General features: G+C 44.6%; 1 protein-coding gene across 1 annotated transcript; it reads left to right on the top strand.

The window, feature by feature from the left end:
* Nucleotides 1–2,164: 2,164 nt before the first annotated feature.
* Nucleotides 2,165–15,719, top strand: LOC118214430 (acetylcholine receptor subunit alpha). Its single transcript, XM_035394355.1, has 9 exons — nt 2,165–2,298; nt 4,639–4,781; nt 4,872–4,916; nt 5,184–5,293; nt 7,163–7,358; nt 9,005–9,242; nt 9,756–9,979; nt 14,141–14,380; nt 15,030–15,719. Exons 1-9 carry the CDS (start codon nt 2,244–2,246, stop codon nt 15,159–15,161), a joined length of 1,383 nt encoding a protein of 460 aa, XP_035250246.1. The 5' UTR covers nt 2,165–2,243; the 3' UTR covers nt 15,162–15,719.
* The last annotated feature ends 255 nt before the right edge of the window (nt 15,720–15,974 follow it).

The raw sequence follows: 15,974 nt of genomic DNA, 5'->3' as shown, positions 1-15,974 counted from the left end.
CCTCACTTAGGTCAGGTCATGAAGAGGACCTCACTTAGGTCAGTTCATGAAGAGGACCTCACTTAGGTCAGTTCATGAAGAGGACCTCACTTAGGTCAGGTCATGAAGAGGACCTCACTTAGGTCAGGTCATTTCATGTAGGGCAGAAATCACAGTGGCAGAGGTTAAGTTCACATCATCCCCAGAATCCATGTTCAAGGTGATTGACGTATGCTTGGCTGACGTCTGATGTTGTACGACAAAAAGAGAGATGCTTAGAGAGAAAGAGATCACTGTGCGGTGAAAATAGAGCTCAATTCAAATGCATTCTGTTGACTGTCAGTTCACAATAGCATTTTCTGTCCCGAAGACTGCTAGACAGTAGTAGATGCTGAGTTTTATTTTTATTTTTATTTCAGTAGACTGTATGATAAAGATATTAATTAATAGGCAAAGGCTCACTTCAGCATGATGGTTCAGAATAAATGATTTGGAGTGATGGTTTATTCATTCTGTATGTTAGCGTTCGTAAATCAGAAAAAAAACAGAAGGGTCTGTAAAAGCCATGGGCTCTCAGTCCCTGTGTTGACTAATGAAGGAGATGCACAGGCTCCTGGGCATTGATATATATATATATATTTTTTTACATAATCACATTTTCATAACAGCCACTCACAGTGATTGATGTGTCTGTCTCAGAGGGGCTGTGGGAGTTAAGGTGCTTCAAATATTTAAATAACCCGTTCTTCATTCACTGGAGTCACATCCATTTATTCATTCAGTCATTTAATTGGATAAATTGTTTCTAATTTTCTGTAAAATCCTTTAATCTTTATATTATTTAAAGTGATAGAATAACAGCTTTTAGTGTGGATTATTAAATGCCAAAAATCAGACCAACACCTGGGTACACCTGTGTATCATGTGTATTAACCTTACCACTACTGTGCGTGTGCTGAGAGAAAGAAGCACATGGGAGTGCATATTCCTACTTTACAAAACCAAAGGAGCTTTATATATATATCAGCATTATCAGTTTTAATGTTGGACGCTACAGTATGCATTGCTGATAAAAAATATATGGATTCTGATAAAAGGGTCCATAATTAATCCTGTCTGGCTGGGTTCAATAGCTAAACTGATTGTATTCCTAAATGACATCATACGCATTTCTGTTTAAACTAAATTGAGTTTTGAACAGTTAGCCAACTTGTTTTATAGTCTGGAATTATTATCGTAAATCAAATCCATCAAGTTACTTTTTCTTTGAAGTGCACAAGTGGATGCACCGATTAGGGGTGTCCTCGCCATTGAGATCTTTCATAAATGCGGACTGACAAGATGAAAAGCATCTAGGTCTATCTTTCTCTCAAATTGTTCGTGTGGACTTTCATTAGACATATTCAAAGAGAACCCGCATGCTAGCAGTCGTTGAGAAATAAAATACAGGAATAACCAAATGAATGTATCGTTATATCGAAGTACTGCAGTTCATTTCGTTCACCTAAAATAAGATATCGTTCGCGAGCGACCAACCACGACTCTTAACCCAATGCCACACGCTAGAAAATGAAGAAGGGCTGTACGGCATGATATCGTTTAATTTACATTTTAATCGGTCCACATTATACATAGGACCTATTCTTTTCACAGGGACATGTTTTCAATCTGACGAAAAAGAAAACGCTTCCCTTTCTTTCTACAACCAAGGGGAAAAAAACATAACACTGGGTTATTCGGTCGTGGAAAGTTAAATGAATAAGTCATCTGAACTTATGTACAGCATTGCCGGAAAGCTGTGGTTTGAGAGTGGTAAAGAAATACAACCTTATTTAAAAAAAAAAAAAAAACGCTGCTACAACATTGCCAAACTTATACAAATGTAGCCTTATGCGACGTTGAGAAAATGTTGCTATTTCGCGCTAGTTTGGATATATTTTATGATGCTACGTATTTCTTTTAAATTGGCAAACTAACCTGGTGAGGTCAAACTTCCTAAGCGATATGAATAACATAATGATGAAACATTATCCCTTAGATAACTGCACGTGTAAAAGAAGAGAGAAACGTCAGCTGCTACACTGGAACACAACAGTGCCGTTGTTCCTGTCACTCAGCCGCGAAGACAAACACGCAGGACTGTTCGTTTGTAGCCTGCATTCATGTTCTTGCCTTTCACCGCCATCGGGATATTTCCAATACCGCAGAGTTAAACTTCTGAAATAACAGGATTTGAAATCAGATCTATGGTGTGAAAGTACGCAATGAATTATCTAAGTCTACTCTCGCAACTTCTGCCACTTATTAGTATTCTAACAGGTAAGATTTTATGGCTTTCATCTCCGTGATCTGTTACTATTTGTGAAATGTATACCGGTAAATTTCCTGAATGAGACTCATCCGGATGTCACGCTTATTCTGGAATTTTGCTTTTACCGGAGAGTATCAGTCTGCTTTTTTTTTTTCTTCCTGTATATAGGCTAGGTGTAATGCTAAATTGCTTTCTTTGGCTGGAACCTCACAAATGAAAGATAAATCATCAGATAGCTTTAATTCTCGTACAATATTTACCCTATAGTTTCCCACTAAGACAAAACTCCACGTTTCCATTGATTTAAAATGTATTTGAAACAGATGGAGATCTGGGTAAACTTTCGTGAACATTGAGGATTCACTGCTCCTAGGGAAATAATTTATAATAAAAAGTTTTTCTGCAGCCGAGGAGGTAGTTTCTTGATTGACAGAATTCTGTTGTAAGAACAGGCAGATGTATTCCCTGTCTGGTCCGTTGACTTTAAATAAAATCAAGGCTTTTGGTGCGTTCATTTAATCTTCACTAATTTTCTCCTTTGGATTTGAGAGCAATCATTAATTAATCTTTGGATGGAGTTCTGTGCTTAAATTTATACTTCAAGGTCATTCATAGAGTAATGGGATAGGGTCAAACCTGCTTGGGATTTAGGGGGTACTTTTCTACAATAATAATGACTTACTCAGGAGACCTTAGTCAAGCACATTATGAACCCTTTAGACACTCAGATTTGAAGTGATGAAATCATATTTGACCCTACCATGTTTACAGGCATCATCAGCTAACTCGGGTGGGACAGGTAGCACACACCTCTTGTACAGGAAGAGTAAGTGGGGCAATTCAGACTGAGGGATGGTCATATTTAGGATGGGTTGTAGAAAAGACTACAGCTGAGAGATCAGTGGGTTTAGCTTGTATTAAGGGGCAGGTTTCTGCTGTGCTCTATACTATGTGTTCAAACAGCTACAGAGTATCATGTAATAACAGTGTGCGGCCATCCAGCCTGCTCTTTGTTGGGCTTTATGACTTCCTGTATGTAGCCTATATAAGGAATGCTGGCCTATACATGCAATGCTGAATACTACTGGGGGATGAATGGCAGCATCTTGTCTCTAGTCCTGTAGTCTTTTCCTGTTGTGATGACGGTAGGCATTGGCGAGAACACACAGACCACCTATTACACAGTGACTGGCTGTATGCGATGCATGTGGGGCATGCCTGGAATGGCCTCCTCTCTTACCAGCTGTCTGTACAGTTGCTGTCTCCCATCAGCTGATTGCTGTGCACAGAGCACATAGCTGTCTATTCAAACATACTGTGCACAGAGCACATAGCTCTCTATTCAAACATACTGTGCACAGAGCACATTACACTCTACTCAAACATACTGTGCACAGAGCACATTACACTCTACTCAAACATACTGTGCACAGTATGTAGCACTCTAATCATAGATACTGTGTGCAAAGCACATAGCACTATACTCATATTGTGCACAGAGCACATGACACTCTACTCAAACATACTGTGCGCAAAGTGCGCAGCACTATACTCAAACACAATGGGATTAGAAGGAGACAGGCGCAATCTTGCGCAGTTTTGACAGTGATGTTAAAATGGCAGTGTCATCAAATGCTCTGCATTCCAAAAGCCAATTCTGGGAAGACCCATTGAATAGTTTAGCCCGTCAGTTTTGCCTGGTGCCTTGCAGGTTCTATCTGGTGCCCTGCTGGTTCTATCTGGTACCCTGCTGGTTCTATCTGGTGCCTTGCAGGTTCTATCTGGTGACTTGCAGGTTCTATCTGGTGTCCTGCCAGTTCTATCTGGTGCCTTGCAGGTTCTATCTGTTGCCCTGCCAGTTCTATCTGGTGCCTTGCAGGTTCTATCTGGTGCCCTGCCAGTTCTATCTGGTGCCTTGCAGGTTCTATCTGGTGCCCTGCCAGTTCTATCTGGTGCCTTGCAGGTTCTATCTGGTGCCTTGCAGGTTCTATCTGGTGCCCTGCCAGTTCTATCTGGTGCCTTGCAGGTTCTATCTGGTGCCTTGCAGGTTCTATCTGGTGCCCTGCCAGTTCTATCTGGTGCCCTGCCAGTTCTGTCTGCTGCCTTGCAGGTTCTATCTGCTGCCCTGCCAGTTCTATCTAGTGCCCTGCCAGTTCTGTCTGCTGCCTTGCAGGTTCTATCTGGTGCCCCACCAGTTCTGTCTGCTGCCTTGCAGGTTCTATCTGGTGCCCTGCCAGTTCTATCTGGTGCTCTGCCAGTTCTATCTGGTGCCCTGCCAGTTCTATCTGGTGCCCTGCCGGTTCTGCAGGTTCTGCCTGGCCTGCAGACGTGACTGTTGTGTTCTGCAGGTTCTGCCTGGTGTTCCGAGGACGAAACCCGCCTGGTCAAAACCCTCTTCAAAGGCTACAACAAGGTGGTACGGCCCGTCAATGACTTCAAGGATCCGGTTGAGGTTACCGTGGGCCTTCAGCTCATCCAGCTCATCAATGTGGTATGAATAAACGGACCCACCACGCACTCCTCCTGTTTATTCTCTTTCACGCCGTGGTTTTAATCCTTAAATGCCTCCTTCTCTTCATAGGATGAAGTCAATCAGATCGTGACCAGCAATGTGCGGCTGAAACAGGTGTGGATTTCTGGAGTGCAGCTCAGAGTGTTCTGGGAACGGCTTGCTACTTCAGGGATTCCTGCAGTGCATTTTGGGAACAGTTCGCTAATGTGTCACATCGTTATTTCCAGTGCTGCTGGTTTTGAGTTATATGCAGATGGTCAAGCTGACACTTAGTCATATAAGTGTCTTTCCCTGAAAAATATAAATGTTTTTATGAACAGTGACATGATATATTAATTTATGGACGTATGCTTTTGTGTTTGTTTTTTTTTTTTAATCCAGACGTGGAAAGATGTGAACTTGCACTGGAACCCATCTGATTATGGTGGAATTAGAAAGATCAGAGTCCCATCCACTGACATCTGGCGTCCTGACTTTGTTCTCTATAACAAGTAAGAATCAGGACAGAACGCTGATTATTAATCTTACCGATGCATGATGGTCAGCCCAGTCCTCAGCCTATCTGAGTATGCAGATTAAATCCTCCAGTCAGAGGACTCTCCACCATTTGTCCTGCTTGAATAGAGTTAATTGCCTTACAGCGGAAGGTGCTTCAGTTTACCAAAGGCAGACCCCACATTTTTAATTGAAAGGTTTTTTAACCTGCAATTCCATTGAAATCCACAGTGTGTGGCTGTAGCTCCTGTTTCTGAAAGCATTGTAAGTGCCTGTGATCAAGGTCTGATTATGTAGACAGAAATGGGAGGAACAGGGAATGCTCCATTTTCTATTTTAAGAGCTTTCTTGACGTATGTGGAATGTGTATTTTTTCATAATTATTTTTAGTTGTGTCATAATAGGAGATTATGGGTGATAGAAATACTCATCAAGTGGCTTCAACAGGCTGTACGATCTATTTTGAGGATATAAAGTCTCAATGCTGGAGAAAGCACTGGCACAGTTAAAGAAAAAAGCATTTTATAATGGTATGACCACTTAAACCCTTTTGTTTGAAAGCCACCTTTTCTTATACTACAAAGGCATAAATTGGATTTTCATTCTAGTATTCAGTTTCAGTTTTAAAGAGTGTAAATGCAAGGTGTCAACGACATTGTTTTGAGTAGATCTTAGGGCTTAAATTTCACAGCAGCCATATAGATGTTACCATGGATGTCCTGTATTTTGGCCTTAAAGCCCTCTTAAATGTAACTACCTGCACTGAAATTTGTGTATACAGTATATGGCTGTGGCATATACTGTAGGAGAAAAAAGTTGCCGGTCTTGACTTGTGGAAATAATTCTGTGTAGTGTAATTATTTACACTGCTTGTTAGTGGTGCTGTTTAGCAGTAGTTCCACTACCCCGGACATTAGAACAAAGCTCTGTCAGAATGCTAAGAATGTCAGGGGTATAAGTTATCCTAGGTTGCATGGTGTGTTTTCTGATCGTACCACACAGTGGATAGACAGGAATGCTTTTACTCCTAAATAATAGCTGGTCAGGATGGATTAACATCCTCTGTTTCTCGGTGGGCGAACATTAAAGAAATGCATTTTGAAACATGTGCTATGAGTTATTCGTACCCGCTTATAAATAGACGTTCCTGTTACATCATTTTACTGGTGCCGTTCTTAATCTTCTCGGGTGACCACTTCCCACCCTGTAAATGAGGGCAGTGATCCGGGAGAAAGTCTGACAGCTGTTTTCCCTGAAAGAGTTTGACAGAGATGGCCTGAAAATACATTTTGGGGGGGGATGGGGTGGCAGGACAAAAGAATCAGCAAATCGTTAGCCAAATGAGTTAATGTGAATATACATGAAAGTGTAACTTTTTGAAACTTTTTGTTGTTTTGGCTCTGTACTCCAGGACATTGGATTTGAAATGGAGCAACGGCAGCAACGGTTAGGGTTAGGGTTCTACCTAAAATGGGGGAACTATCTATAAAAAAGGGCTGTAATTCCTACTCAAAAATAAAGGTGACATTCTGAACCTTAACCTCATAGCCATTGTTTCATTTCAGATCCAATGTGTGAAAACCAAGCACTGCCTACCACCACAAGAGCCTTATGCCAACCATCAAGTACGGGGGCGGACGGGTGATTATTTGGATCTGTTTTCCAGCCACAGGACCTGGACGAGTCCAGAGCCAAAACAACAAGAAAATTTAAGTTATAAAAGTTAAATACATAAGAACCTAAGAATAAATAATGAGGAGAACAGGCTATTGAGCCCATCTAGAACATAAGAACATAAGAATAATGAGGAGAACAGGCTGTATGGCTCGACATTTACCCAGAGTATTGTTTGTTTTTCCTGGCAGTGCTGATGGTGACTTTGCCATTGTGCACGAGACCAAGGTGCTACTGGAGTACACGGGCATGATCACCTGGACGCCACCCGCCATCTTTAAGAGCTACTGTGAGATCATCGTTCTGCACTTCCCCTTCGACCTGCAGAACTGCAGCATGAAGCTTGGCACCTGGACCTATGACGGAAACCTGGTGGTGATCAATCCGGTACTAATGCGCCAAACTCACCATCCCTTTAAAGGACTCTGTACTAATGCGCCAAACTCACCATCCCTTTAAAGGACTCTGTACTAATGCGCCAAACTCACCATCCCTTTAAAGGACTCTGTACTAATGCGCCAAACTCACCATCCCTTTAAAGGACTCTGTACTAATGCGCCAAACTCACCATCCCTTTAAAGGACTCTGTACTAATGCGCCAAACTCACCATCCCTTTAAAGGACTCTGTGCTAATGCGCCAAACTCACCATCCCTTTAAAGGACTCTGTGCTAATGCGCCAAACTCACCATCCCTTTAAAGGACTCTGTACTAATGCGCCAAACTCACCATCCCTTTAAAGGACTCTGTGCTAATGCGCCAAACTCACCATCCCTTTAAAGGACTAGTGCGCCAAACTCACCATCCCTTTAAAGGACTCTGTGCTAATGCGCCAAACTCACCATCCCTTTAAAGGACTAGTGCGCCAAACTCACCATCCTTTTAAAGGACTCTGTGCTAATGCGCCAAACTCACCATCCCTTTAAAGGACTCTGTGCTAATGCGCCAAACTCACCATCCCTTTAAAGGACTCTGTACTAATGCGCCAAACTCATCATCCCTTTAAAGGACTCTGTGCTAATGCGCCAAACTCACCATCCCTTTAAAGGACTAGTGTGCCAAACTCACCATCCCTTTAAAGGACTAGTGCGCCAAACTCACCATCCCTTTAAAGGACTAGTGCGCCAAACTCACCATCCCTTTAAAGGACTCTGTACTAATGCGCCAAACTCACCATCCCTTTAAAGGACTCTGTACTAATGCGCCAAACTCACCATCCCTTTAAAGGACTCTGTACTAATGCGCCAAACTCATCATCCCTTTAAAGGACTCTGTGCGCCAAACTCACCGTCTTTGGAAATGACTCTGTTGGGATACTGTTTGGTCAATTTTTAAATTTGCCTCATTCACTTGATCCCATTTACATTCTGTTTATGTGTTTATATCGTACATGCTAAAATTATTAGGTCACCTGTGGCTCTTAAAAAAAAAAAACATCAAGTAGAGAAAACTTCAGCTAATTTATGTGCATTTATTGAATAACAAACCATTTTCCCATGTCTACCTACAATAACACAAAAATATGTGTTTTACTTAAAAACAATCTTAGACATGACTTTCCTTAAAATAGCCTAATTTGGCTTTAATTACAATTAAACAAATTACTGGAAGTCTTCTTCTACTGTTTACATCTCTGCCCATCAGCTGGACCTTCCTGAGTGTGTACTGAACACTGCACCTAGAAATCTTAAGTTTCTTTTCAATTTCTCACTGGGAGTAACCTTCTTGCTACAATATGTTTACTTGGTTGCACACATCTAAGCATAACTCCTTCTTCTTTGCCATATTTCTTGCAACTTTAGTGCGTTTTAATTGCGCTACAGGCTAAATGTTTTAGGCTACCTGTGGCTTAAGAAAACTTAAAGGTAGATAAGAATGCACTCAATTCAATTATCCTGAATAGCTGAATAGTTCAATTTGCTGAATAGCTGAGTATATACACATATTTGGAAACAGGGTTTTTAATTTACTTGTGTGACTGAATGCCTGTGGCTAGTGTACTCATCTCCATGAGATGATCTGTTTGCCCACCAGGACAGTGACCGTCCTGACCTGAGCAACTTCATGGAGAGTGGCGAGTGGGTAATGAAGGACTTTCGCAGCTGGAAGCACTGGGTGTTCTACGCTTGCTGCCCGGAAACACCCTACCTGGACATCACCTACCACTTCCTCATGCAACGGCTGCCACTGTACTTCATTGTCAACGTCATCATCCCCTGTATGCTCTTCTCCTTCCTCACTGGCCTGGTCTTCTACCTGCCCACTGACTCAGGTATGGCTCCCTGGACGCCTCACAGTCATTGAGTCCACTGTGAATTCCTCTATACCAGCGTTTTCCAGGGGAAAATGTGAGGCTGTCTGTCTGACAGCTAAAGCAGACCGTACAGGACAGTGCAACGGTCCTAAGCACAACAGTAAACCTACAATTCAAAGTCTGAAAAAGAAAATATTTAGGATTTTGGTTTGGGCAATTTTTTCACAGAAGGCTTCGGCATGTTGGGTTATTATTGATTGTATAAATTATAACAAAGTAAATCTGTTGTTTGTGTGATTTGTCAAATGAGGTAAGATTTATTTACTGTTAGGACTTGGTGAGGACCAGAGGAGGGTTAGTTATGTCCTAATATGTAAGACCATGGGATTGAAAAGTATACGTTCTATATATTCTGTATACTCAGTGTATATGATGTGTGTGTGTGTGTGTGTGTGTGTGTGTCTCTGTGTGTGTCTGTGTGTGTGTGTTTGTGTGTCATGTGGGCTTGGTGGGGCCTTGTGTGTCCCTCAGGTGAAAAGATGACTCTCAGCATCTCTGTGCTGCTGTCCCTGACTGTGTTCCTGCTGGTCATCGTGGAGCTCATCCCATCCACCTCCAGCGCTGTGCCGCTCATCGGGAAGTACATGCTCTTCACCATGGTCTTCGTCATAGCCTCCATCATCATCACAGTCATTGTCATCAATACCCACCACCGCTCCCCCAGCACCCACACCATGCCACAGTGGGTCCGTAAGGTGGGTACAGCTAAACAACCCAGCCCCCTGTGGGTACAGATAAACAACCCAGCCCCCTGTGGGTACAGCTAAACAACCCAGCCCCCTGTGGGTACAGCTAAACACCCCAGCCCCCTCTGGGTACAGCTAAATAACCCAGCCCCCTCTGGGTACAGCTAAACAACCCAGCCCCCTCTGGGTACAGCTAAAGTACCAAGCCCCCTGTGGGTACAGCTAAAATACCAAGCCCCCTCTGGGTACAGCTAAACAACCCAGCCCCCTCTGGGTACAGCTAAAGTACCAAGCCCCCTGTGGGTACAGCTAAAATACCAAGCCCCCTCTGGGTACAGCTAAAATACCAAGCCCCCTGTGGGTACAGCTAAAGTACCAAGCCCCCTGTGGGTACAGCTAAAGTACCAAGCCCCCTCTGGGTACAGCTAAAGTACCAAGCCCCCTCTGGGTACAGCTAAAGTACCAAGCCCCCTCTGGGTATGAGCTAAAGTACCCAGCCTCCTGTGGGTACAGATAAACAACCCAGCCTCCTGTGGGTACTGTTAAATTACCCAGCCTCCTGTGGGTACAGATAAACAACCCAGCGCTCTGTGGGTACAGCTAAAGTACCCAGCGCTCTGTGGGTACAGCTAAAGTACTCAGCCTCCTGTGGGTACAGATAAACAACCCAGCGCTCTGTGGGTACAGCTAAAGTACCAAGCCTCCTGTGGGTACAGATAAACCACCCAGCCTCCTGTGGGTACAGCTAAAGTACCCAGCCTCCTGTGGGTACAGATAAACAACCCAGCCTCCTGTGGGTGCAGCTAAAGTACCTAGCCTCCTGTGGGTACAGCTAAAGTACCCAGCCTCCTGTGGGTACAGATAAACAACCCAGCCTCCTGTGGGTACAGCTAAACCACCCAGCTTCCTGTGGGTACAGATAAACCACCCAGCCCCCTGTGGGTACAGCTAAACACCCCAGCCCCCTCTGGGTACAGCTAAATAACCCAGCCCCCTCTGGGTACAGCTAAACAACCCAGCCCCCTCTGGGTACAGCTAAAGTACCAAGCCCCCTGTGGGTACAGCTAAAATACCAAGCCCCCTCTGGGTACAGCTAAACAACCCAGCCTCCTGTGGGTGCAGCTAAAGTACCTAGCCTCCTGTGGGTACAGCTAAAGTACCCAGCCTCCTGTGGGTACAGATAAACAACCCAGCCTCCTGTGGGTACAGCTAAACCACCCAGCTTCCTGTGGGTACAGATAAACCACCCAGCCCCCTGTGGGTACAGCTAAACACCCCAGCCCCCTCTGGGTACAGCTAAATAACCCAGCCCCCTGTGGGTACAGCTAAAATACCAAGCCCCCTCTGGGTACAGCTAAAATACCAAGCCCCCTGTGGGTACAGCTAAAGTACCAAGCCCCCTGTGGGAACAGCTAAAGTACCAAGCCCCCTCTGGGTACAGCTAAAGTACCAAGCCCCCTCTGGGTACAGCTAAAGTACCAAGCCCCCTCTGGGTATGAGCTAAAGTACCCAGCCTCCTGTGGGTACAGATAAACAACCCAGCCTCCTGTGGGTACTGTTAAATTACCCAGCCTCCTGTGGGTACAGATAAACAACCCAGCGCTCTGTGGGTACAGCTAAAGTACCCAGCGCTCTGTGGGTACAGCTAAAGTACTCAGCCTCCTGTGGGTACGGATAAACAACCCAGCGCTCTGTGGGTACAGCTAAAGTACCAAGCCTCCTGTGGGTACAGATAAACAACCCAGCCTCCTGTGGGTACAGCTAAAGTACCCAGCCTCCTGTGGGTACAGATAAACAACCCAGCCTCCTGTGGGTGCAGCTAAAGTACCTAGCCTCCTGTGGGTACAGCTAAAGTACCCAGCCTCCTGTGGGTACAGATAAACAACCTAGCCTCCTGTGGGTACAGCTAAACCACCCAGCTTCCTGTGGGTACAGATAAACCACCCAGCCTCCTGTGGGTACAGCTAAACCACCCAGCTTCCTGTGGGTACAGCTAAACCACCAAGCCCCCTCTGGGTACAGCTAAACAACCCAGCCTCCTGTGGGTGCAGCTAAAGTACCTAGCCTCCTGTGGGTACAGCTAAAGTACCCAGCCTCCTGTGGGTACAGATAAACAACCCAGCCTCCTGTGGGTACAGCTAAACCACCCAGCTTCCTGTGGGTACAGATAAACCACCCAGCCCCCTGTGGGTACAGCTAAACACCCCAGCCCCCTCTGGGTACAGCTAAATAACCCAGCCCCCTGTGGGTACAGCTAAAATACCAAGCCCCCTCTGGGTACAGCTAAAATACCAAGCCCCCTGTGGGTACAGCTAAAGTACCAAGCCCCCTGTGGGAACAGCTAAAGTACCAAGCCCCCTCTGGGTACAGCTAAAGTACCAAGCCCCCTCTGGGTACAGCTAAAGTACCAAGCCCCCTCTGGGTATGAGCTAAAGTACCCAGCCTCCTGTGGGTACAGATAAACAACCCAGCCTCCTGTGGGTACTGTTAAATTACCCAGCCTCCTGTGGGTACAGATAAACAACCCAGCGCTCTGTGGGTACAGCTAAAGTACCCAGCGCTCTGTGGGTACAGCTAAAGTACTCAGCCTCCTGTGGGTACGGATAAACAACCCAGCGCTCTGTGGGTACAGCTAAAGTACCAAGCCTCCTGTGGGTACAGATAAACAACCCAGCCTCCTGTGGGTACAGCTAAAGTACCCAGCCTCCTGTGGGTACAGATAAACAACCCAGCCTCCTGTGGGTGCAGCTAAAGTACCTAGCCTCCTGTGGGTACAGCTAAAGTACCCAGCCTCCTGTGGGTACAGATAAACAACCTAGCCTCCTGTGGGTACAGCTAAACCACCCAGCTTCCTGTGGGTACAGATAAACCACCCAGCCTCCTGTGGGTACAGCTAAACCACCCAGCTTCCTGTGGGTACAGCTAAACCACCCAGCCTCCTGTGGGTACAGCTAAACCACCCAGCTTCCTGTGGGTACAGCTAAACCACCCAGCTTCCTGTGGGTACAGCTAAACCACCCAGCCTCCTGTGGGTACAGCTAAAATACCAAGCCCCCTCTGGGTACAGCTAAACAACCCAGCCCCCTCTGGGTACAGCTAAAGTACCAAGCCCCCTGTGGGTACAGCTAAAATACCAAGCCCCCTCTGGGTACAGCTAAAATACCAAGCCCCCTGTGGGTACAGCTAAAGTACCAAGCCCCCTGTGGGTACAGCTAAAGTACCAAGCCCCCTCTGGGTACAGCTAAAGTACCAAGCCCCCTCTGGGTACAGCTAAAGTACCAAGCCCCCTCTGGGTATGAGCTAAAGTACCCAGCCTCCTGTGGGTACAGATAAACAACCCAGCCTCCTGTGGGTACTGTTAAATTACCCAGCCTCCTGTGGGTACAGATAAACAACCCAGCGCTCTGTGGGTACAGCTAAAGTACCCAGCGCTCTGTGGGTACAGCTAAAGTACTCAGCCTCCTGTGGGTACAGATAAACAACCCAGCGCTCTGTGGGTACAGCTAAAGTACCAAGCCTCCTGTGGGTACAGCTAAACCACCCAGCCTCCTGTGGGTGCAGCTAAACCACCCAGCTTCCTGTGGGTACAGCTAAACCACCCAGCTTCCTGTGGGTACAGCTAAACCACCCAGCCTCCTGTGGGTACAGCTAAACCACTCAGCTTCCTGTGGGTACAGATGAACAACCCAGCCTCCTGTGGGTACAGCTAAAGTACCCAGCCTCCTGTGGGTACTGCTAAATTACCCAGCCTCCTGTGGGTGCAGTTTAGCTGTTGGCTGCGGTGTGAAAAAAGCAGACTGGTGACACCATGTGTTCCAGAGGAGAACTGCGGATGCCTACACACCTCCCAAATTGGCATTCGTAGCAAATAGCTAATTGAACATTCCAAATGTCCTCACTTCCTCAGTGGATTGTAAAATATATATTAGAATATGTCAGTCATTTCAGGGAGACATCCTGTTTCTGAAAAAAAGTGAAGTTACAAGGGTAGGCTATTTTAAGTTTAAATATAGGTAGTGTTAATAGCGGGACGGATATTTGAAGCAACTGGATATTAACATGGTCCTTATAGGTCATTTGAATGTATTTATGTACATAGTACATGAGTGATATTTACCATGTGGTAAATGTGCGTGAGTTTGTAAATGCATTCCTTCCTTATTGCTGCAGGTTTTCATCGACACCATTCCCAACATCATGTTCTTCTCCACCATGAAGAGGCCTTCAAAGGAGAAGCAAGCAAAGCTCGTTTTTGGAGCCGACTTCGACATCTCGGACATCTCTGGCAAGCCGACTCCAGAAGCTGTCGTCTTCCAGTCCCCCATAACCAAGAACGCTGACGTCCGCAGAGCCATCGAGGGGGTCAATTACATTGCCGAAACCATGAAGTCTGATGAGGAATCCAATAACGTAAGGCCTTAAGCAACAGGCTAGCATTTTAGGAGCCTTCGGCTTTTCCCAAACAAAACAGAGCCTGTCCTGTCTCTTAAATTATGTCAATCACCTGAGGAAGAGTTGCTCTTCTGTTCTTCCTTACATATCGCACTAATGCACAAGCTTCCCAGTCATCGAATGTGCACTTTCGATCACAGTTTCTGACCCTATTTATTGAAGTCTTTCTTATAGATCTAAATGCAGATGTCACTTCAGTCACTGTTCCTGTTGAAACATTAACTAGTTAAGTAGTCTTTGTGACTGCAGCTACTGCCATCCGTGCCCCTCTTTCAAAGTTACTTAGATCTTTTGTCCTCTTCATCCAAAATTTAGGTCAGCTGGGCCTGCTCAGTATTTTTATACATGCCACAGGGCATGACTGTATGTTAATTGCTTAATTGTATCATTGTATCATGCAGTACACCAGTATGGAAACATCTGCATTTGTTATGTTTCTTCACTCATTTATTCAGGTTTTTCCTCTAATTTGCCACCCGTCTGTAGTTCCCCCTATTTTTTGTAAGTTTGTCCAGTTACTTTTGCTCCCCTAAAATAGGGTGACTATGTATAAAAAGATCCATTGATCTGTACTGTCTGACTCTCTTCTTTCCTTTGCTCTCTGCAGGCAGCTGAGGAGTGGAAGTTTGTTGCCATGGTACTGGATCACATTCTCCTGTGTGTATTCATGGCTGTGTGCATTATCGGCACTGTGAGTGTATTTGCTGGTCGCCTCATTGAGCTCAGTATCCAAGGATAGAAGCCCTGAGACCCACAGTTCCCTGGTCATTACAGTTCAACTGTCCTACAGGAGGTTACAGTTCTACACCCGCACCCACCCAGGTTACAGTTGCACACCCACACTCGCCCAGGGTACAGTTCCTGACTCACTCATTTTCAGTTAATTTTCAGTCTTCACAACCAGTTTGCCCTGTATTTCTTGCACACAATTTAACTACAACAAAAAAAAATTATGGAGATGATTGTATACTTGCCTGATTGCCTGATCATTTAAGAAATTTTGAATTTTGAATACTAGTTTTTATCACATTCAGAAAATCTAATGAGGAACTTTGAGACACAAATCCTTGGAATCTTGAATGAGAAATGACCTTAATTTCACTTGGGTTTCAATGCAGACATTCCCAGTGAGGTAGAGTTTTGGAGGTTTGCAGGTTTAGATTTGCTTGCCTTGTTCTGTTTTGCTCCGGTGTTGTTATAGCGCCCAGTCTTCTTTGCATTTAAAACTGGGGAACAAATCAGCTGGTTACTCTTAAAATATTGAGGTATTCGGACCTTTTTAAATACTGTAATTATAAAAAAGAACAATTAGAAGTTTATTTAGGTGTTACCTTTCATACATGGTTTTCAAAGTTCTTTACACATTTTTAAAAGTAAAAATGAAATTAGTAATGAAATAAAAGAAGCTGGTGTTTGAATACACTCAAGATAAAAGTAATTAAAATGAAAACTAGTGATCAAAGTTCACTTATTTATTCAGTTACCCTTTGCTTTTCTGAATGAATGATTATATTTACTGTGATTCTATAGGTTCATTTAAAAAAAGATGAAT

This window comes from Anguilla anguilla, chromosome 15 (genome assembly GCF_013347855.1).
Source record: "Anguilla anguilla isolate fAngAng1 chromosome 15, fAngAng1.pri, whole genome shotgun sequence".
Lineage (NCBI taxonomy): Eukaryota > Metazoa > Chordata > Actinopteri > Anguilliformes > Anguillidae > Anguilla > Anguilla anguilla.
The sequence above is the reverse complement of the archived record's forward strand: the minus strand, read 5'-3'. Positions and strand labels throughout refer to the sequence as shown.

Excerpts from the sequence above, each read along its gene's own strand:
- LOC118214430 (XM_035394355.1), top strand. The coding sequence starts at position 2,244 with ATGAATTATCTAAGTCTACTCTCGCAACTTCTGCCACTTATTAGTATT. Across the intron at positions 7,359-9,004 it reads ACCTGGTGGTGATCAATCCG|GACAGTGACCGTCCTGACCT; the intron begins GTACTAATGCGC and ends TTTGCCCACCAG. Across the intron at positions 9,980-14,140 it reads TGCCACAGTGGGTCCGTAAG|GTTTTCATCGACACCATTCC; the intron begins GTGGGTACAGCT and ends TTATTGCTGCAG.